The 23461-nt window shown below is 41.7% G+C and overlaps 2 protein-coding genes across 2 annotated transcripts in view; both read right to left on the minus strand.

The window, feature by feature from the left end:
• stard10 (StAR related lipid transfer domain containing 10) overlaps nt 1-23461 on the minus strand; it is a 118693-nt gene that overhangs the window by 79541 nt on the left and 15691 nt on the right. The gene's annotated exons all lie outside the window — the stretch shown is intronic.
• LOC308085931 (E3 ubiquitin-protein ligase RNF13-like) lies at nt 17175-17945 on the minus strand (the record flags this gene model as incomplete). Its single annotated transcript, XM_080429246.1, has 1 exon — nt 17175-17945. The coding sequence occupies one exon, from the start codon at nt 17943-17945 to the stop codon at nt 17175-17177; it is 771 nt and encodes a 256-aa protein (XP_080285372.1).

Raw genomic sequence — 23461 nt, forward strand, 5'->3', positions numbered from 1 at the left:
CCTGAATGCGAAATTAAGCACTGTGTCATCCACAAACATGCTGGCTAGCCAAAAAATTACACTTGAACATAACAGTGTTTTGAATGACCTCATAAAATGATCAACCGCATCAACTCACTTTATGAGGAAATGGATACAGAGCACAAACGGCTTCTCTTACAAGTCCACTATCCAGTGGATCGCTGGCCAAAATGTTGCAGAGCACAGCTGTAGAGATTTCTTTCAGAAAAGAGGTCCCACTGGCAGGAGATTTCAATGACGAGGAACAGTTAAAGAGGTGGTGTCATGGTTGCACTTTTTCTGTCTTTCATGTGTCTATGAGGTTGATAGAACTTCATTATATCCCCTGGTGGTGTTTTTATGGTGTTTTATGTCTTCTCTGACTATTTTGAGTTTCTTCCTGGTGGCTGAAACCTTGAGGGTCAAACGTGCCAATGGGAAAAGAGTGCTTTAATGACGCAGTAGAAATATACCCTCCCCCTCATTATCATAACACAACAGGTGTGGGCATGAGGAGGAGGAGGGACTAGGACAGGAGGCGGAGGGACTGGTTCAGGTGGGAGGTGCTAAGGTGAGAACCAGGTATACTTAATGAACTTGGAGGCGTGTCCACATAAAAACATAATACTTTAACACTTTCTGTACACTTTTTTGAAAAAAATCTTCCTCCTAGTATAACCATAATACCTGATGATTATGTTTTAGGGGGGGGGGATCACTGAAAATCACGGCACCCCGTCTCTAATAAAATCTGTGGACCTGTATGACACATTCAACCTGTTCAATTAACTCAATAATCTGTCACTTCAAGGCACAATGCAACTGTATTTAAGTTGGCAGAATGCAACCGTATTTGGTCTAGTAGTTCCAAATTTGGAACTACTAAACCAAAAATGGTCTACTCGGGAACATGCAAGTTGGTTATGCATACCCCTTGTACCCGTCTGGCTGTCTGTGTCCCTTTTATGCTCATATATGGAGATCTCTGTCTGTCATCAGATCCCTTATGTCATCAGTATTATGCCCAAATATGGGTAGATCGGTTGGATCAGTGTTTCTGGACAACGGAATCTCCATATGTATGCCTATATATGGGCATATCGGTTGGATCGGCAGTTCTATCGCTCTGACTCGACTCCAGGCACACACTCCACGCAAGCAAGCACACACGCATGTACGTGTGTGCATGATATGTGTGTATATGAAAGTGGTCCATGGTGCAAAAGATGTTTGGGACCCCTGCTTTAAAAGGAAGGTCACAGCCAGTAACAGTTGTCAGTGCAAGCGACAGAGGAGAGAAGATAAGAAGTATCCTCCTATAATTCTACAAAGCTCTGTAGTGGTGTAGTGGCGAGGCCAAAATTGGTTCTGCCCGGTTCTCCTCAGTGGCTGGAGCAGTTGATCTGAATTTGCACACAGCCATTGACCATTACCATGTGCACGGAACAGCGAAGCCCGTTTTTTGATTTCACCAAATCTCAGCTGTTTATTAGCGTTTTTGTGTAAAAGAATGTCGCCATGATTACGACTGCCCAGCAGTGGGATGGCCCGCGAGCTATGGGACGATTTGCCTCCCGGGTTGCCAGATCATGTGCGCATATCCCCCCACGGGTATGGACTAGTTTTTTTAATTATAAGAAATCACTTTTTACGGTATATCCCTTTACCAGGCCAAATCTTTTGTGCATGCTGCCAGCAGACCAAGGAAGTACTGCCATGCACATTTTCCCCATGTGTATACTTTTTGGGCGGTGTAACCGCCCCTATAAGTGGGGTTGGGAGACCTCATTAGTATTAGTTTCCTGCACTGTGATTGGCCCACCTGGCCCACTTTCCTGTACTGTGATTGGCCGACTCTATTGGCTGACTATCGGCTGACTCGATTCTCTATGACTCTGCACAGTGATTGGCTAGCGAGACACATGATGACATTAATAACCTATAAATAAGATTATGGACTTCCAAAAATATTTTTTTTGGAAGTGAGCTTCCATCACTATGATGACCACTGTGATGACCACACCACCCACTTCACACTGGGTTTCATCATGTTATACTAGGGGTGTATGTGTCACGTGCTGTGATTGGCTAGTGAGACACATCACACTGGGTTTGATTTTTTTTAATCAAATTGGGCTGAAATTAGCTGCAACCTTGCCCTAATATGGAGATGACTGACATCGTAGTACTGACTGACGACATGAAACCCGAGATCCAATGCCGCGGCAAATCCAAAGCCGCTGCATTATTAGACCTAGTCTATTTTTACGGTGTGACTCTGAAAGAGATAGAGCTTCATTGATCCTGCAGGGAAAATTCAGTTGCCAAAGACTAGCTAGTATGCGAAACCTTGCCCAAATTTGCAGTCTGTCACAAGATCCACATTGGAGCAAAGTCTGAGAGATCCATTGTAGCCATGCCGTTTCTACATAATTTTCTTTTTTCTTTTTTTTTCCCATGGCTCCATCATTGTGAAGATGTTGTGAAAAGAGCAGCATTATCTTACAACTATATAATTGACAAAAGCTCTGAAAGTTCGTGCGGGATTCGCAAGCACAGGATCACTCCACATGCCTCCAAGACACGCCACAGACTGTTGATCAGAGCTCTGGCTATGTTTTAGGCTCCTCACCCCACCTCGATCAGTGATCAGACTCTCGGCTTGATTGATTTTGCGATTTGCCTATCAGACCCTCAGCCTGATCTGGCAGGTTGCCATAGCAACCAGATACAGGAAGTCTGACCTCCATCACATGACCACGGTTGGGAGGTTGGGAGGTTGGGAGGTTGGGACTAGACTCTAGTCACTAGAGGTTAGGGCCGCAAAGCAAAGCGGGGAGGGAGGAGAGGAGAGGGGAGGAGCCGAGAGGAGAGGCCAGAGGGGCCGGACTTCGCATGACGTGTGTGCAGAGTGACTATAGGCCAGTGCTGTCTGGACCAACCTCGGATCGGGCCTAGATGTGAGGGCCGCGAAGCGGCCCTGACATCTAGTTTAAAGAATTGACATCAGAGACATTGTCCACAGCAACCATTTAGGATTTCAGTTTACGTGACTAAAGTTGACTAAACATGATTTCCCTCCTTCCATATTAATGTTAATTGCAGTACAGTAGGCTACTGCATGCATTTTCATTTAAAGTCTGAAAACGTCTGTAGTGTAAGCATGAATTTTATCTACAGTACAATATGTACAGTATGTTACCTCATTTATGGAAAACTGTGGTGCTCGGGTGGTGGCACAGTGGTAAAGTTCCAGAGGAGGTTGTGGGTTTGAATCCACTGTTGCATCTGGCTTTGTCAAGTGCTACAGGAGGGTAACACGATACACTGGGGCTGCAGCCGATTGGCCCGCGGCGGGCACGCCCCCGGTGAGGTTCGGCCGGGATTGCTTGGAGAGCCCGGCCGACACACCCGCCTCGCCAAATCGGCCCGGGGGAGGGGGGTGGGGACTTTACTCCCGATTGGGGAGCATTTACACACACGGGAGGGGGGTGGGGACTTTACTCCCGATTGGGGAGCAGATACACACACAGACTATCTCCACCCCCTCCCTCCCTGCTCTCTTATTGTGAACGGCAGCCATCTTTCTTTCCATTCGGACGGACAGGGACAGTTAATACCGTTTAATTCATTACAGACCGCTGCAATGGTCTCTTGGTGCTGTTTTGATGGCATTTGGCCTGGATTTTTGACATCTCTGTCACTCATTGCCTGACCCAGTGGGATCAATGCAGCTAGAGGACATCACACACTGCAGCAGAGCTACCCAGCTAGCAACTGAGCGTGACCGCTGACGTCAGGCTGGTAGTTTCGGGGCGTGGGGATAGACCGACAACGCTGGTCTATCCCCACGCTGAAGGGGTCTCGCTCATTGAAATGCGTGGCGATGTGTCGTGAGCGTCTATTGTCGCACCAGTGTGACGCTGTCCATGTTGAGGACAAGACTCTCTCGGCTCTATTCTGTGCCAGTTTTCCCAGCCGCAACGCTACCCTTAACCTGTTAAATACTGATAATGGAGCTGCGCCGCCCCAATAGGTTATTCTAGCACCTGCTCTACCCGTCACCATTATGCCAACGCCGTTATTTGCGCGTGGAGGTGTGCCCGTGGGCGTGTTGTTGCTATATCCCCCACATTGCAATTCTACAGACACACATGGGTACGGGTTTCGGGGGGGGGGATAGTGGAATCTAATACCACCCGCCGGTTTCTAAAATCACCCCCCAAGTGCAAACAGACACTACAATGGCTTTGTGCGTTGGACCATGAGCCGTGTTGCCAGCCTTGGCGAGAAATAAGCAACCGCAGGTCTATGAGAACAAAAAGAAGCAAAGCCACATGAGCACTTCAAACTACTAACTAGAGCTTTCATATCCCCTAAATATTTCAGCCCGGCTCGACTAATAATTGACAAATTAGGCCCAGCCCAGCCCGTCAGTCATTTTTCTAAAGAAGCCTTATTTCTCATTAAATCTTGGTAATTCTTTAATTCTTCCAGCAGTCTATATTTTATTTAAAAAACAGCTTGGAGCAAATAGGGCTATATAAATATATACACTGCCCCATAACCATTTTAAAAATGATTATGGTTATTCTATGAAATATATGTTTCATAGAATAACCGTAATCATTTTTGTGATGGAGAAATCACATCCAATGTTACCTTCTAGGCTACTGCCCGCTGCTCTCATTTGAAGAAATAATCCAACATTTACTTTGAGGCGAAAAAGACATGAAGAAAGCTCAATAGTCTGAAGATGTCATGTTATGGTTTAAACTTTAAAGGGTGCTCGATCTGCTGCTGCGTCATGACTTGATTTGACCTACTTTTGAGTTGCGCTGCCCTGTTGATTAATTATTTGGCATCAGCTGTGTAAGAATATATAACTATTTTAAATGGCTTTCATATACTCTTGGGGATCTGACTAATATGACAAGCTTATTGTGAACACAATAGGCTACAAATTAATATAAAAATGAATTTGGATAAAAATAAAAAAAAGAAGGAAAACAAGCCCAATGCGGCTTATAATAATCAGACCAGGCAACAGTGCAGAGACTGCAGACAGGGAGATAGGCTAGAGCATATATTGGATCGGGGATGACGGCTAGCGCAGTCTTCTCTTAAAGGCAATGGCTTCTGGCACGGTGATTGGTTTTATCATTGTAACGCCCAAACCACACCTATGCATAATGTAAGGGGTAGCTCAGGTGTTTGGCGGGTGAGAGGGGTGCCACAGAATACCGAATTTTGCGGGGAAACGCCTCTTGCCTAGTCCGAAATCCGTAATTAGTGGTTTGTTCAAATTTCACCCTGAATAGAGCCCTCTGTCTCTCTGTCTCTCAGTATTACTATACTTGTGAGGACTCATACTTGTGAGGACATAATAAAGCACGTTTATGGATCCCATTAGATTTTTTTTGCTATTTTTCACCCTGAACCTAAGCTTGGTGTTATTTAGTGATCAAAACAAAGTAAGGTGACCTTACATTCTTATTGTATTGTATTTACTCATTGCATTGTTAATTCTGTGTATTGGGATTTAATTCCTATTTAAAATACAATTAAATAATTTGCTTGTGTTACCTTTAACTATTATTTAATACTCAAGTGGCATATTGTTAATAACACACATTAATTAATTATGAATATAACTTCTTATGAAGTATAGTGAGATTGGAATAGAATTATCAGACAGCCTACGGATATTTTCTGTCTCTGTTTGTCTGTCTGTGGACACACATCTATCAATGCTGATGTGTTGTGAATGTTTGATTTGACCATGAATGTTTGATTTTAGCATCTTAAGTGTCCACTTTGCAAATGTGTGGACACACCCTCTTATCTGCCATTAGCATGCAATCTTATTGAAGCTGAGCTTACTCTCACTCACCCTGTCAGCAAATCTGTACTTGTATAAACTATGTGTCACCCTTATATTTAGAATATATAATTATATTACTATTTAGATCTATACTGATCTTTACTGCTGTTGCTGGATCTTCTTAATAAATTATCAACACTTCACCCTGACTTGATATTAATATTTTCCATTATAGACAGAAATATTGTGATATAAATTCCAGCTGTTATTGAGGTAATTGTATTTATTTGTTTACCCAATACCTTATTATTATTATTATTATTATTATTATTATTATTATTATTATTATTATTATTATTATTATTATTACCCTTATTATACAGCAGGGACTCATAATACATACTCCGGTACAGTAGGTGGCGGTATACCTCAACTATAAGCCAGCTTAGCCAAGCCAACAACAACACGGCCGGGGGCTGGCTTGCAACGGGACCGTACCTATGTTCCTTAGTGGGGGAACATAGGTATGACCCCGCTTGCAACAATAAGGTTTCCGGTTGCTTCTGCGTCGGGTCTGATGGAGTTGAATTAACCTTATGACCCACACAAAGTACATCATACTTGTATAACGGAGGCAATAAGGAAAAACCAAACTCAGAAGACACAGCCATGGGTATAATGAAACATGTTTGTATTCAGATCAGAGAGACAATAGAAGGTTTACAGTATATCACAGGTATGGTTCCGCATCATCGGTCGGCGTCTCTCCGTAGTGTAACAGAGGAAGCAGTAGCTTTTAACAGAGTCCAGTAACATAAACATATGACATCATAGGATGTGACATCGACGAGGTTCCGGGTGAAGGTGGACTTCTCGGATTGGATGAGAGCGATGGTTACGTCGTCGTCTGATGATGTTAGATGATGGTAGATTATGATGGAGGATGATGGTGTGACAGTTTATCTCTGGACAACAGCGTCCCCATGTCTGGGTCAACACGTTTGACATCTTGCTCTGACCCACTGGTCAGTGGAGGCTTGGTGACACTAAGGAAAGACAGCTGTAGAGAAGAGAACACCCAGATACCGTGTTCCCAAAACAAGATTGTCACAGAAAGCCTGTAGCATGGATTTGACCTTGGTTGGCAGACAGAGAGACTGAGAGTACAGAGTACTGAGTACTTTTAACATGACAGTATTACAGGCCCATTATGAGACCATAATTAATAGGACATTTTAACCAGGTTAAGGACCCTAGACACATTATGATAATTAAGATAAGATAAGAGATCAAATGACTCTATCAGGGTCCAAGGCGCGTTCTCAACGGAGGTGAAAATCACCGCTGATATATCGATCCTTTTCCTCCGGGGAAATGTAATTTAAAGATTAGTGTGTGTATTAGCCTACTATATTTTTGTATCTGTGTGGATGTATGCCTGCTGTGTGTAGTCTAAATATCTCGTTTTAGAAATGTTTGACGTTGTTTCATTGTTTACATGTTAGCATGCTAGCTAGCTAGCCTACTGGAGCTAACCAACTGGACTTTTCTTGGTTGCTATTGCCCGCATTACTTTTAATCACGTCACAGAGTTATGATACTAACTTTTGATCGATGGATTGGTAGGCAAGTCTTTGTTATGGATACTTGTACTTATTTTATTTATATAGATCGCCGAGCTCATGTTAGCTGAAGGCTAGAATAAGCTAAAAGCTAGACACACACACACACACGAAAGGCTGCTCATTTTCTTAATTATTTTGCTTTACATTAAATGAACTGGCTGCTGAAAATAGCCAATTTACAATATTATGCCACAGCCGAAATGTTAAATGTATTTTTTTCCTTCTCTTTTCTTTCTCTACAGCATAACCTCCAGGACTGGCATCATGGAACCCAGCTTTACCATTTTCGACAACAGGAGTTCTCCTCAGGTATGAAGGCAATGATTATATATTTTCATCGTGGAGTTCTGATGTAGCCGAGCCTTTACATAAAATAAAACAACAAACATGACTTTATTAAACACTGGTTAACAGCTAAATGCAGGCCCCAGAAAATGTTCAGACCCTGCATTGATGAACATTAGTATGTTACTGTTTGAGGGTTTTTCCTGACTAGTTTTTCCCCTAACAAAGAAAATAAATTCACCATGTGTGTTTAACTGTAATCTGAAAAGAATGGTTGTATAGAAAAGAGAGTAGCACGCTCTAAAACTTTTTTTCTCCACTTTCTCCCATCTTCACTCCTCTGCTTTCTTGTCCTTCTCGTCTTGTCTCTCCAGGCAAGACTCCAGAAAAGGTGGTAAAGAAGTATCTACAGAAAGTCAAAAGTCCACCAGAGAAGGTATGACTCATAATTCTCTCTGTAATCAAACGGTAGCATTGGAGCAGTGAGTTGAAGTAGCTTTGTTCTGTTGACTCTGAGATCTCCGAAATAAATTGCAAAAGGAAAAAGAAAAAAAAGTTTAGACTTTGATGATGATAAATTAATTGATGTGACCCCTCTCTCTCCCTGACCAGATGAGCACCCGAACCCAGGCAAGCCCTACACAGCCAGAGACTTTCCTCGACACTGCTACCTCCCCGACAGCGAGAAAGGCTGCAAGGTATCGGCTGCGTGTATCGTTGTAGATCTGCTATTTTCAAACATTTGTGTACTTTAACTTTTAGTACTTATGTACATTTTGATACCAGTACTTTTGTAATAAGTACATCTTGAATTCTGGACTTTTACTTGTAACAGAGTACTTCTACATTGCAGTATTGATACTTTTACTTAAGTTTTACTTTTACTTAGGCCTATGTTAAGTTTTACTTAACATTTGAGTACTTTTTCCACCACTGGTAGTTTGTGTGTAGAGAAATGAAATGACTGACAGATACTGTGTTTTATTTATTGTTGCCGTTGTCAATTCTGACAGAAAATGACCGACTCTGAAGAGAAGCAGGAGCTGACGGATGATCTGGTCAAGCAGAAAGATCTGTTCTCTTCGCTCTTTGATGAAACACATCACGAAGATCTCCTGAGTAGAGGTGCGAGAGTCCGGAGTCAGTTTAAATATATAAATACTTTTTTCTGTGACTTTCCTTTTAACAATAATCCTTTTTTTCTTTTGACACCACTATATACTACAGTTGTAATTCTTTTTGATGCCATGCCATAGTATATAGAACAATATAAGTTTGTAATAGCACGTGATTTCACATGAACTATTTATTTCCTGTGTGTGCAGGTGACAGGCGTCTGTCATACAAAGCTCTCCAAGGAGCTCTGATGATCTATTTCTACAGGTATGAGGGGTTCATACCAACACTTTCTCACCTTCTGTGTACTGTATAGTCAGGTGACATTTACTCAGACTGCATGTTTATTCAGCAGCAACCTGCACACACACACTCACACTCTCACTCACCTAAATCGTCACGGGACGGGGGCAAATCAGTTGGCCTGTTTTGAGACCAATTTACATAAAACCCCAGATATGCTGTGAAAGCCTGAGTGCTCAAACTGGGGTATTTTTTGGGATAGAAGAGAGGCAGGAGAGACCAAAAACACACAAAGTTCAAATTCATGGTGTAGTCCTATTAAGTTGTCTCCGCCGTGACGCCGTCTCCGCAATAGCCTTACATTGTACAACCTTCTGTTTTCCTTCAGAGAGGTGCCCAGGTTTCAGGTTCCTTTCCAGCTGCTCACCGGTCTCATGGACATCGATTCCCTGATGGCTAAATGGAGATGTAAGTCACTGGCCACACACACACACACACACACACACACACACACACACACACACACACACACACACACACACACACACACACACACACACACACACCATCACAAGCTGCTTATACTGTACCAACCAGTGGACAAGACATATTACTGCACATACAGTATGTACAATCCAACGACAACGACAACGACAACGATTTCAAAAAAGCAAGGGTGACCCCTCTGTACAAAAAAGGAAACAAATTAGACCCTGGCAACTACCGCCCTATTTCTATTCTTAGCTCCATCTCGAAAGTCATGGAAAAAATAGTCTATGAACAGGTCGATAAGTATCTTGCCGAAAAAAATCTAATTTACAAATTCCAATCTGGTTTCAGAACAAACCACTCCACTGACACATGCCTTCTCTATTTGAACGACTCTATCAAACAAGATGTCGACAAGGGCAAATATTGCGGCATGGTCATGCTGGACCTCCAAAAGGCCTTTGACACCGTCAATCACCCAATTATGATCAATAAGCTCAAAGCAATAGGTTTTGATGATACGTCAGTGAACTGGATGAGATCCTACCTGGAAGGGAGGGAGCAAGTGGTGGAAGTAAACGGCACCCAGTCCCCCCCCCTCCCTGTGACTTGTGGTGTCCCACAAGGAAGTATACTAGGACCTTTACTGTTCCTGATATATGTGAATGACATGTCATCGGCCTGCGACTGCAAGCTGTTCCTGTTCGCAGATGACTCGGCCCTGCTAGTCTCGGACAGGGACAGGCTGCAGGTTGAGAAAACTCTCAGCTCCGAACTCAACAAGATCTGCATCTGGCTCTCTGACAACAAACTTTCATTACACCTGGGTAAAACTGAATCCATCCTCTTTGGGTCCAGTCCTAACCTTAGCAAGGCAGAGAGTTTCACGATCAAAGTGGGTGATAATGTCATCAAAAGAAAGGATGAAATTACCTACCTGGGCTCCATCTTGGAGGCAAACATCTCTGGTAACAAAAACGCAGAAAAAGTGATCAAAAATGTCAACCGAACAACACGCTATTTGTGGAGGATTGATCGCCTAGTCAGTAAGAATACTCTGAAGATTCTTGCAGGGGCCCTCATTCAAGGTCATTATGATTATGCATGCACTTCATGGTATCACAACACCTCCAAGGCCTTAAAAACAAGGCTCCAAACATCCCAAAACAAACTTGTAAGGCTACTTCTTGGCCTCAATCACAGAACCCATCTAACCCCTGCTCATTTTGCTAGGATTGGATGGCTTAGGGTTGAGGACAGAGTACAGCAACTTGCTATGGGCCTGGTCTTCAAGATACACCACAACATTGGGATCCCCCTGTATTTGTCAAAATACTTCAAAAATGTTAATGAAGTCCATGATCATAACACCAGAGGCAGCTCCACTGATCATGTTCAACCCAGATTTGGCTCAACTAAGGGTATGAACTCGTTCTCATGCTATTCATCAAAAATGTGGAATGCCCTACCAAAAGGAGTAAAGGAGTGTAAAACCCTACTCACTTTCAAAACTGCCCTAAAGATACACCTTCAGGAGGCTGCAATTCGAAAATGGCCCCTGTCTAAGTCTTAACCTACCCCTCCCTACCCCCCCCCCCCCCTCCTTCATTTTCCTCTTTTATATATATATATATATTTTTTTTTCTCTCGTCATACCAGTAACCTGAAAGCTGATTGTATGACATTCTGTATAGTAGTGTGTATATCTGCCTGCCTCTTATATTTCATCATGATTTGTGTGCATGGGGTTCTCATCTTAAACAAGCGTAATGCTTAATGAGGGTTTCCAGTTTAGTAGACCTTGTATTGTGAATTTGTACTTCCATGTACTGTTATGTACTGTCATGTACTATTCTCATGTCTTTCTAAATAAACTACATCAATCAATCAATCAATCCATTATATGCCAGACAGCAGCAGTGGTGGAAAGTAACAAAGTACATTTACTTAAGTACTGTACTTAAGTACAATTTTTAGATATATTTTTTCTTTACTTGAGTATTACCAATACTTTGAAAATAGCCGATCTACAAGCTCAAAGATGCGGTGCGTTGTGAGCTTGTAGATCTGCTATTTTCAAACATTTTAGTACTTTTACTTTTGGTACTTTACATTTTGATATCAATACTTTTACTCAAGTAAATTTTGAATTCCGGACTTTTACTTGTAACAGAGTACTTCTACATTGCAGTATTGATACTTTTACTTAAATCAAACATTTGAGTACCTTTTCCACCAGTATGTACAACCCATTTTATGCCAGACAGCAGCAGTGTTTGGGGATCCCTCTGGCCAGGGTATCTGCAGACTTCTTAAGTACAAAATTAAGACCTTTTAAGACCTTTATAATACCTCTAAAAATAATACCATTACCGCGGCAAAATAATGGACAAACTTTTACTGTTATTGCATCGTTTATTGAATTGCATTGATGCATTACATGGAGGTAAACAAAAAATCCTCTGCCATTTCGCATAAAGGGCAGCAAGTAAACATGTACACGCACTGTAGTGTACGAAAGTGCGTGTACATGTTTTACGCCGTTTTTTTTTTGCATTTATTCATTAATTTTGATGAAAAACACGACTACATTATGCTATTGTTAGTCACATTTATTCAACATTGGGTTTGGACACAGGTTTCACTGAGCAAAGGTATTATAATATGTTACTCTCTACCTCCCCCTACAGGCTGCTATTATAATATGTTACTCTCTACCTCCCCCTACAAGCTGCTATTATAATATGTTACTCTCTACCTCCCCCTACAGACTGGAATTATAATATGTGACTCTCTACCTCCCCCTACAGACTGGAATTATAATATGTGACTCTCAGTCTCTACCTCTCCCTAAAGGCTGGTATTATAATATGTTACTCTCTACCTCCCCCTACAGGCTGCTATTATAATATGTTACTCTCTACCTCCCCCTACAGACTGGAATTATAATATGTTACTCTCTACCTCCCCCTACAGACTGGAATTATAATATGTGACTCTCTACCGCCCCCTACAGACTGGAATTATAATATGTTACTCTCTACCTCTCCCTACAGGCTGCTATTATAATATGTGACTCTCTACCTCCCCCTACAGGCTGCTATTATAATATGTTACTCTCTACGTCCCCCTACAGACTGGTATTATAATATGTTACTCTCTACCTCCCCCTACAGGCTGGTATTATAATATGTTACTCTCTACCTCCCCCTACAGGCTGGTAGGGCCTGTAAAAGGCCAATCAAAAAGAAGGCCATCAAATCAAAAAGAAGGCCATCAAATCAAACGATTTTTAAGTCCACGGAAATAATTAATTTAACTTGAAGGTTAAGGATGATTTAATTTTAATATAGTACAAGAATAGTGTAACTATCTGTAAAATATAACCCATTTATTTCATAAAATTATGTATTGGGTAGGGCATTCACAACTAATGATTTGTGTGAGTCGACTGTTTTGACCAATTAGTAGTCGACTAGTCGACTAGTCGAAATTAACATTAAAAATCTTTTCTTTTTTTTTTTAGGGGGGGCATTGTTTTAATGCCATCCTACTACTATATTACTATTATTATTATCCTCCTGCCCTTATTTTTATGGCGTTTTAAGGGAAGCGCTTCTGGCACAGCAGCACAGCACCACAGCAGCGTCTCCAAGGATCCCCCTGCCCCATTGCCCAATAATAGGCTTTTATTAGGCATACTTTTGACCCCCTTTTGATAAAAAATAAAGTCAGGAGGATAATAATAATAATAGTAAGACGGGCCATTACTATGGCATTAAAACAAATAAAACAAATAAAAAAAACTATTCGACTAGTACCAACAGAGTCGACTAGTGGTTATACTAGTCGACTAGTTGGTGAAAGCCCTAGTATTGGGTTATACCTATTTGTCTCAATATTTGTCACATTCAGCACTGGACTTCACTGACTGTAGGGGTCACATTAATCACATTAGAATCACAGATTAGAGATTTGATGTATTTTCTGTATTTTTCACTATTTAAAATATAGTATTTCTTAATTTTTAATAATTATAGCTTGTAGATTGGCTTTTTTCACCATTTGAAATTGTTTTAAAATAAAAGGAACAGTTTTCCCAACCGACAGAGAGTCAGAGACAATATTTAGCCTATATATGGTTCTGTATCAGTGTATGAGTAGCCTCGGAAACCCATGCTTTTTTTTTTGTTACAAAAGAAAAAAAGCCTGGGGGAGCGATGCAGGAACGATGGTCTTGGACCTTGTTATCTCCTAACCAATCAGAGTGCAGAGGGGCGTCGCTCTAAATTTGGTGACGTCAGCGTGCTCCGTGCACAGGCCGAGGGGGGGAGGGGAGGGGAGGCGGGGACATAGATTGGTGAAGCAATAGGAAGCCACGCACAAATCCAGGCGGCTGTGTTTGGGTCCGCCCTTCAAGACCATGGATTGAGCTCGTAGCCTCAGGCTAGTGTATGAGTGAGTTTTAGCAGATTTCATTCTATTTGGCTACTGTAGACTGCCTATGAATTTCATGGGCCTGGATAGGGCCACCTGGCCTGGCGGAGATCTGCCCTGTTGCGCAGCCAGCAGCAGGTGAAGGCAATTAACTTAAACGAGGAGCTGCGCAGCAAAAACGGCTCAAACTAATGTCAAACTGTCATGTTCTAGCTGCTGAAATAAACTTTCCATTTGGATCATTGTTGACAAAGGAACAGAACATGGATATTGTTTGCAAAAGGATTATTTATTTATTGTCAATCAGAGCAGTGAGATCACAGCTTCTCTCTGCTTTTGTATGATATTGATAGCCTAATCTTTGGATCTGTTTGCAGTTATTAATTTGTATTGCTGTTGATCCGACGTCGGGTTTTCTCTCTCCCTCCCTCTCTATCGTGCGCTCTCTCATGCTCCCCCCCCTCTCTCTGTCAAAAGTGTTGCTTGGCTTCCGCGCATTATAAACTGGAATATAAGCTTTAAATCTAACCTATCACTGGTTATGTGCAGCGTTTCACTTGATGTTGAATCTCAACCAGAGTCCACCATTACCATATTGACAGAGGTGCGCGCTGTGCGTCCTGGCCGTCTCCACGCATCCATTGCAGTCTGTGCGGAGTGCGTTCTGGGTGGTTGTTTGGTGTTATAATAATTTATAACTTGTTTGTAAAATTGATGAGGGGAAGGGGAGAATGTAATCCGCCTGTAACCCCCGTTACAACACCCCCATTACTGTAATCCACATTATAAAATGTACTGTAAAACGTTACCGTTTTGCATTACTCTGATTACGTAACGGCGTTACATGTAATCCGTTACTTCCCAACCCTGCCAATCAGGTGCGACAATCACGAGAGAGAGAGAGAGAGAGAGAGAGAGAGAGAGAGAGAGAGAGAGAGAGAGAGAGAGAGAGAGAGAGAGAGAGAGAGAGAGAGAGAGAGAGAGACTAACGTCTTGGTTACTCATTTTGTTGAAAATGTATTCTCGATAGGTAATTGCTGTTTTATCACCCTCAAGCACCTAAAGTGTGCTATGACCAATATACATAGCCTACTCTACTATTTTATTTTATTCATTTATTATTGTTGCTATTCTTTATTATTGTTCTGTTACGGTTGTTTTATTTCATGTTTGTGTTTTGATTACATTTTTTTTTTTTAATTCATTGATTTCTATGGCAGGTACTATAGAAATAGGATGTAGGTTTCAGTTTTGTCATGTGACACAGACAGACACACATCATGTGACTTGTGACTTCAGTCAGGAAGTGCACTAGATCTCAAGGACAAACTTTCATGACACTCCTGTGTTTTGTCATCTGCGAACATCTGCTCAAATCTTCTAGTCGTGCATCGTTGGTATGTATTGTAATCTTATCATCATTTTTGTATGAAAGATACATTTTTGAAGTTTGATGGCCTGTCAAGTGATTCTTGGTCTAATTCTACTCACCTGTGATTAGTGATGTGAGCAGTTATATTGCTGCAGAAAAGCCTGTTTAATTATAGTGTTATGCAACATCATGTGGTACAGTGGCGTTGTCCCCACTCCCCACCGTTTCCTCTCCACTATCTCATCTAAATACAGAAGAACTCATAATACATGATGATCCCAAATTAATTCCAGAGACCCCCCCACACACACACACACTAATGCTAGGAATGCTAAGAAAAGAAAGACGAGGAACAGCACTTCAGAGCTGAAGAGGAAAACGCTGGACTGGAGATGATGGCCGATCGGACCAGAATGGAGGACTGGAGGACCGGTGAAACTCCTAACTCACTGACAGGTGAGTGAGGAGCTAGTGAGTCTGTGTTTCAGATGACACACATGGTAGTCTACACTTAGCCTGGTAAACCCTCCCTCCGGAAATCTCATTTCCATTTGATTCCAGGAGTGAGTCTGGCATGAAGGCTTGTATGGGCGTTTCTAGTGCATTACCAAATAACCGAGCCAATCAGCGTCCTCGCTCATTGTTTTGTGATTGACAGCGGGGGTAGGCCAATCAGGTGGAACCCGAGTGGTTCGCACGTCATTAATCAATACACCTTTCATACAAGCTGCTCATTAACATCAAAGACAAACCAATTACTCCTGGTGATAATCACTGCAGCCTAAAGTGGCTTAATTGGACATCAAAGGGCCACTTGGACATCAAAGCTTCATTACTCCCGCCCAGCTCCAGCCCACAGCCAAATTGCCCATATAGGTCTGCAGGCCAGACTCACTCCTGAAATAAAATACAAATGAGATTTCTGGAGGGAGGGTTTACCAGGCTAGTCTACACCTTCCCTAGACAAAAAGAAAATAAAAAACCCTAATGACTCTATGAAGTCGATTGACCGTAATATGTCCATAGTATGTTAGTTATTATTAGTTATGTATCGTTACTCATATTAGCTGCTACTTGTAATTGCTATTGCTGTGCATCTCTTTATCTCTCTAAAATTGACTAGGTGACTCAATCAGTTAATACACTGACCACAATCCTCCTTGTGAGCCACAAGGACCCGAGTTTGAACTGTCATGTCTTGCATGTTATTACTGTTAAATCTAAGTACACAAGAGCAAAACATTGTAGCAGCCAAACAGTAACAATGATTAATAACCTCTTTATGTTCTATGTGTAAAGTGTCATGAGATAACTAATGTTGTGATTTGGCACTACACTATATATAAATAAAATGTACTTGTTGGCACTGCTGTTAGCTCACTGTCACTGACCACCACATGCTCCTTGTGAGTCGTGAGGACCCGAGTTTGAATCCGACTCGCATCGTGTATATGTCTCCTTTCTCTACCCAAGGTTTTCTGTCCCTCTACACTCCTATCTAAATAGGGCATAAATGCCTCCCTAACAAAAAGAAGGGAAAACTAGAAGATATGCTCCTCGGAGCACAGGTCTCCGCCAGGTCAGGTTGCAGCACGTCCTGCAAAGCTTAGCCTATGGGTGCTGGTGACAGACGGACACACACACACACACACACACACACACACACACACACACACACACACACACACACACGGACGGACGGACGGACGGACGGACGGACAGGGGGTAAAACATACTCTCCACCATACCTTCGGCCTGGCGGAGACAAAAAGTAATTGGATGGTTACATCTTGTTCTCCACCTTCTGCGTGCAAAAGGGGCACGTCTTTTTCTTGTTGGTCAGCCAGTGGTCCACACACTCCCTGTGGTAGGCATGAGAACATGGCAGGACCCTGAGCTTGTCTTCTTCCTCGTACTCCGCGAGGCAGATGGGGCACACATCGTACGGGTCCCCTGTCTTGTACTTGTGGATGGGGAGTTTCTTTAACAGGTCCTTGCTCGTTCGGACCCGGTGGAGATACCGCATGAACGCGACGATCCTGAAAACAACAAGGTAGCAGATGACCAGGATCAAGAAGCCTCTCGAGATGACGATGCCTTTATGGAGAAAGAGCATTCGGTCTGTCACGTGTTCATCGTGACCCCCCTTGTCATAAGTGTAGTTCTCTTTCAGAGAGTTGGTTATCTCCTCATTTATAATCATCCATTTCATAATCCATAACATATTACAGATGGGTCGCATTCTGATCGATTCATTGGAGTCCATGATGCCCGCCTCCTCGTGCCTGGTGTCCAGTGTCAGAGCACTGAAGACCTTCATGTCAAAGATGCTGTCAAAGCCCCAGGGGATGATGGAGAGGAGGGAGGAGGCTGGGTCAATGGGCGTACATGCATTCTCAGAGGCGAATGTGCTGATGAGCTCATGAAGGTGCTCAAAGTTCCTACTTTTGTTTTGGAATGAGTAAGCAGTGAAGTTGTCTGCCTCTGCGGGCAGCGGGGTGAGGACAGTAAAGAGCAGGAGAGTAACGATAGTAGTCTGTGTGGGTGACAGCATTGCTATGAACGTAATTCTGTTAAAACAAGAGTACTAAACAAATTTTGCTTACTATAAAAATCTAGTCAGAACACTTGCTCTCACGTTTATATACTCACATTATCCGAAGCTGGTGTAACACAGCTGCTAGCTGATTGGACAGAGTATTTGGATGTCGTCACACTTTCTACTTTAGCTGTGTGCTATGTTAGGGCTCGCTGAGATGACATATTGAAATATTTTGTTATTGTTATTTGCCTCTCCATTGACTTCCAGAATACAATTAAAGTTTACAAAAGATGCATATTTCAGAAAGTATAAAACATTTCAATCATAACATACCGCTACGGGAAGTTTCATGTAGCATAATGCTTACTGGATATAAGTTTAGCTAACACTGGACTCTTATAGCTATTGCTCTCAGAAGATAGATATGATAATGAAGGAAAATTACATTGATGACAATACTTTAAAGAACATTCGAGAGACTTGCAGTTAGAAATGGTACCATGTATTGAAATTATGGGCAAAAGTAAAGAAGAAAGCAAAATAAACCGTAACTCAACATGGCCATTCACAGTTCCATCCTAACTGTGAATGGCAGGCCTCTGATGTCACGCTCATGTCACCATGACTCAGCCATAACCATATAAGGAGTTCCCAATGCAGCTACGCCCCAAATATGGAGTGTGTTGTCTAACTTCAATGTGTCGTCAGGCATCAGGCGCAAACAAATCACTCAGCTCCATATATGGACACAAAAGGGGGCATGCCCATATGGGCATATACTGATGACTGATCAGGGATCTCCATATATGGGTATAAAAGGGACAAGGACCGACAGATAAAGAGGTATCCTTATATGGGCTTAAAAGGGACAAGGACTGACAGATACAGAGATCTCCATATATGGCAATATCAGCATGCCCATATATGGGCATATACTGATGACGTCATCAGGGACCTCCATATATGGGCATTAAAGGGACAAGGACTGACAGATAAAGAGATCTCCATATATGGGCAGTATGCCCATATATGGGCATACTGATGACATCAGGTATCTCCTATATGGGCATAAAGGGACATGGACTGACAGATACAGATATCTCCATATATGGGTATGAAGGGGACGAGGACTTACAGATACAGAGATCTCCATATATGGGCATATCCGTCCGATTGGCGATACAACGTGGGGCGGCCCGAACGTCTATATAAGCAGATAGTCTTTAACCCTTCACTTCCCAATCCTCAAGCCCAGGTAAGGCAGTCTGTGTTCAGTCAAATTGTCAAAGTCTTGAGTCAAAGGGGCATAGGTTGGGCAAGTGTGTATCTATGTGTGTGTGTGTGTGTGTGTGTGTGTGTGTGTGTGTGTGTGTGTGAGAGATGGGGGGTTGGGTGAATGGTGTGTTGTCCTACCGCCCTGGCAGGACAACGAGAGCGGTTGTCCAGACTGGTGTTGAAATCACTCAAAATGGTTAGCTCGCCTTCATATCATCTTCACACACACATCAGAACTCCTCAGTCAGAGATCTCATGGTCTGGCCTGTGTATAACATAAAGGCCAATATTCTTTAAAGTAAAATGTATGAATTAAATGTAACAAAACAAGATTAACAACCAAAACCACTTAACATTGCACTTTAAACAACGTTTCTGATGGAGTTAAACCTATATGTTTTGTGGACCAGATTGATATGATCTAGAACTATCGATCTAACCAGTCAAATTAATATAGTGATGTCTTTTTGGGCTTGTACTTCAGTCTTTTAAACATGCTTTCTGTAACTCTACTATACTTTCCCTACCAAGGCCATGTAGCTGGCTCCATAGCTATCTGGTGCCGGCTCCATATGTTTCCAATCAGTAAAAACATGTCTTGGTCAACGCTTTGTGATTTAATATCAAATGATGTGTTAACTGTCCTGATGACCTGTATCTCTGTATGATGACCTATATCTCTGTATGACCTGACATCGTCACTAATTTACTTTGTCAGCTGTCACCCTGTCACAGATAAACCTGCCACATGTCCTATGATATCGAAGGAATAACTTGTTTATGGAACCATAAGTTGTACACAAGGATACTATAAGATGAACAACAACTTATTAAGCTCATCAGATATGATCTGACGTCTGAGGGTCTTCTTAACCAATCGTTAGGATCCACCTCATATCTGATGTCCGGACTCCAACTTGTGTATAAATGCTATTGCCTGTATTTGTAATAGCAGAGAGATATTTTTGCTGTACGGTGCCTCGTGGATGGATTCTTTCTCTTAATACAATGTCAACCTTTTAATTTGAGAACCGGCCTGTGTCTGCCTTTGATTTCGTCTCATCCTTCTTACACTGGGTTTTCAGCTGTTTAACTACAAATAGTTTTAATTAACATAGAGCAGGATTTACGACCCTTTATCAACTCTATTAATTTCAAACAAAACATTTCAATCTCATGGTTCACTCATCAATTCAGCAATTTGATTTGAGTCACAGGATAACGAATTGACACCAGAAATCATCAAAATAGGTGGAAATCTAAAACACCAGCATCACAAACAGTTTTTCACTGATCATACAAAATCTAAGTTGGTCAATTCAGGATTTATAAGCAACTGTGTCTGTACAGACCTGCAGCAGCTCCTGCATCATTCACCTCACTAGTGCTTTAACCAAGCTGTGACTGGTCAGTGCATGGTCACTGGTGTGATTGCTGATTGCTGTGTGGCTAGTCAGTGACTGTTGATTGCTGTGGATTGGCCAGTAGTCGCTGTGACAGTCCTTCCTAAAATTTTTTTTATTTAATCTCAGTAAAAGTATGCATAAACCTAACCTTAAACTTAACCTCAGTAAAACTGTGCCTAAACCTAACCTTAATCCTAACCTCAGTATAACTAAGCCTAAACCTAACTTTAACCCTAACCCTAACCTCAGTAAAACTATGCCAAAACCTAAGCTTAACCCTAACCTCAGTAAAACTATGCCTAAACCTAAGCTTAACCCTAACCTCAGTAAAACTATGCCTAAACCTAACCTTAACCCTAACCTCAGTAAAACTATGCCTAAACATAACCTTAACCCCTAACCTCAGTAAAACTGTGCCTATACCTAACCTTAACCCCTAACCTCAGTAAAACTATGCCTAAACCTAACCTTAACCCCTAACCTCAGTAAAACTGTGCCTATACCTAACCTTAACCCTAACCTCAGTAAAACTATGCCAAAACCTAAGCTTAACCCTAACCTCAGTAAAACTATGCCTAAACCTAAGCTTAACCCTAACCTCAGTAAAACTATGCCTAAACCTAACCTTAACCCTAACCTCAGTAAAACTATGCCTAAACCTAACCTTAACCCCTAACCTCAGTAAAACTGTGCCTATACCTAAGCTTAACCCTAACCTCAGTAAAACTATGCCTAAACCTAAGCTTAACCCTAACCTCAGTAAAACTATGCCTAAACCTAACCTTAACCCTAACCTCAGTAAAACTATGCCTAAACCTAACCTTAACCCCTAACCTCATCCTAGACTTCCCTTTCTCTGGCCATATGAGCCAGGTAGAGGAGATTATGTTTCCGCCCCTGTATCTTTGTGTGCGTATCCGTGGCTAATCTCGCAAACCACTATACAGAGTAGCATCAAATTACTTGTTTCACATAGAGAATATTTTGTGTGTGAATATTCTTCACATTTTGTGAATTCATGATTATCTCAGACCCATTGTGCCGCAGATCCACTGAACTACCAATCAGTCTTGCCCAAATATTCAAAATATTCCAGTTCCACCTCATATTGTCAACAATTCTCTGGTGGAGATATGTGATCATCATGTGTGTTGTGATGATCCAAGTTGCAAATTAAAGCCATGTGGTTCCTTGACACAAACTAAAACAAACACGATTTCTCAGTAGGTGAGTCAATATATGGTTTAACCCCCCAAAAATTAATACAAAAGGTTTTTCAATGGATTCTGGTAGTATTTGGCATGCTAAATAACATACTAAAAGTTTACCAAAATACATTCGTCCCAGAAAGCCGCCATTTTCAAGATGGCGTCCCAGATGGCTGCGGGGAGCTTAAAATGGCTATATCTCAAATGGAAAAAATGTTACAAAGGATTTTTCAACTGATTCTGGTACCTCTATGCATGCTTAAGACCATACTACAAATTTAGGAAAATATGCCTTCCTTATATCTGAAAAATTGGTTACTACCTGCTTACTACCTAGAACAGTGGTTTTGGTGTTGAACACAATAAATGCCACATTTATTGTGGTCTTCATTCATTCATCATCATCCTCAGGCTCCTCTGGAAGAAACGAAGAAAATGTGGATTGTCACATTCCTGAAGTTGACAGGGTCCACAGACAGTAGTACAAGGTAGTCCATCTTTTCTGCAAGAGCAGCGGAGTGTCTTGCAGGCAGTGGAACAGTTACAACTAGAAAAAGTGCTCCTCGGAGCACAGGTCTCCGCCAGGTCGGGTAGGTTATTCTGGCCTCCTGGTGCCGCTATAATAGGCCAATGTGAAAAGGGTGCCAACCGTGCCATTTATTCTTGCATTGACACTGCATTCATGATTTGAGGCATTTTGTTCCAAAAATGTGTTTTGCTAAATTAGACCTGCTGGTGGCGCTATAACAGGCCAATGTGAGAAGGGTGGTATTTCTTCCTCCGCCTAGTGGGAATGTGCGTATGAAATTTCACGGAAATCGCAAGCTGTGTGTATACTTTGAGGCTTTTTGTTCAAAACGGACCAATCCTGCAAACTTTGGAAGCCAACCTTAGGAAATGACGATGGAATATTAGTCCATGAGCCAGACAAGATTTCATTATCGAAAGAGTGGGCAAAACCATACCTATATTAAATTGTTCATAGGGTCAATACGAGTAAATAAATATATGATAACCTCTCCACAGGAGCAGCTTTTTCGTGGTTATCACACATTTTGTTATTTTCCCCATACGTACATGACAGGTGAAAAAATTACAAAATTTAAAAAAGAGTTATCATAATGAAACTTCCTGAGTTGATTACTTACATGAAGACAATGATTTATCGTATTACAAGTTTTCTGAAATTGTATATTTAAATATGCAAATTAGGCATTTAGTCCATGAGCCAGAGCCCCAAAATTGAGCCAGATATTGAATATTCCCTGTTAAAAACCTTTGACTCCAACATCTTGACAAAATGAAATAAGTATGTTGACTCTGGCTTTGTCCAATGTTCCGATTCTGGAAAGTTATGCAAATGTGGGCATATTTTCCTAATGCCTAATTTGCATATTTAAATATACAACGATAAATCATTGTCTTCATGTAAGTAATCAACTCAGGAATTTTCATTATGATAACTCTTTTTAACATTTTGTCATTTTTTCACCTGTCATGTACGTATGGGGAAAATAACAAAATGTGTGATAACCATGAAAAAGCTGCTCCTGTGGAAAGGTTATCATATATTTATTTACTCTTATTGACCCTATGAACAATGTAATATAGGTTTGGTTTTGCCCACTCTTTCGATAAT

This window comes from Gymnoscopelus braueri (genome assembly GCF_963280865.1).
Source record: "Gymnoscopelus braueri genome assembly, chromosome: 5".
NCBI classification, from domain to species: Eukaryota; Metazoa; Chordata; class Actinopteri; order Myctophiformes; family Myctophidae; genus Gymnoscopelus; species Gymnoscopelus braueri.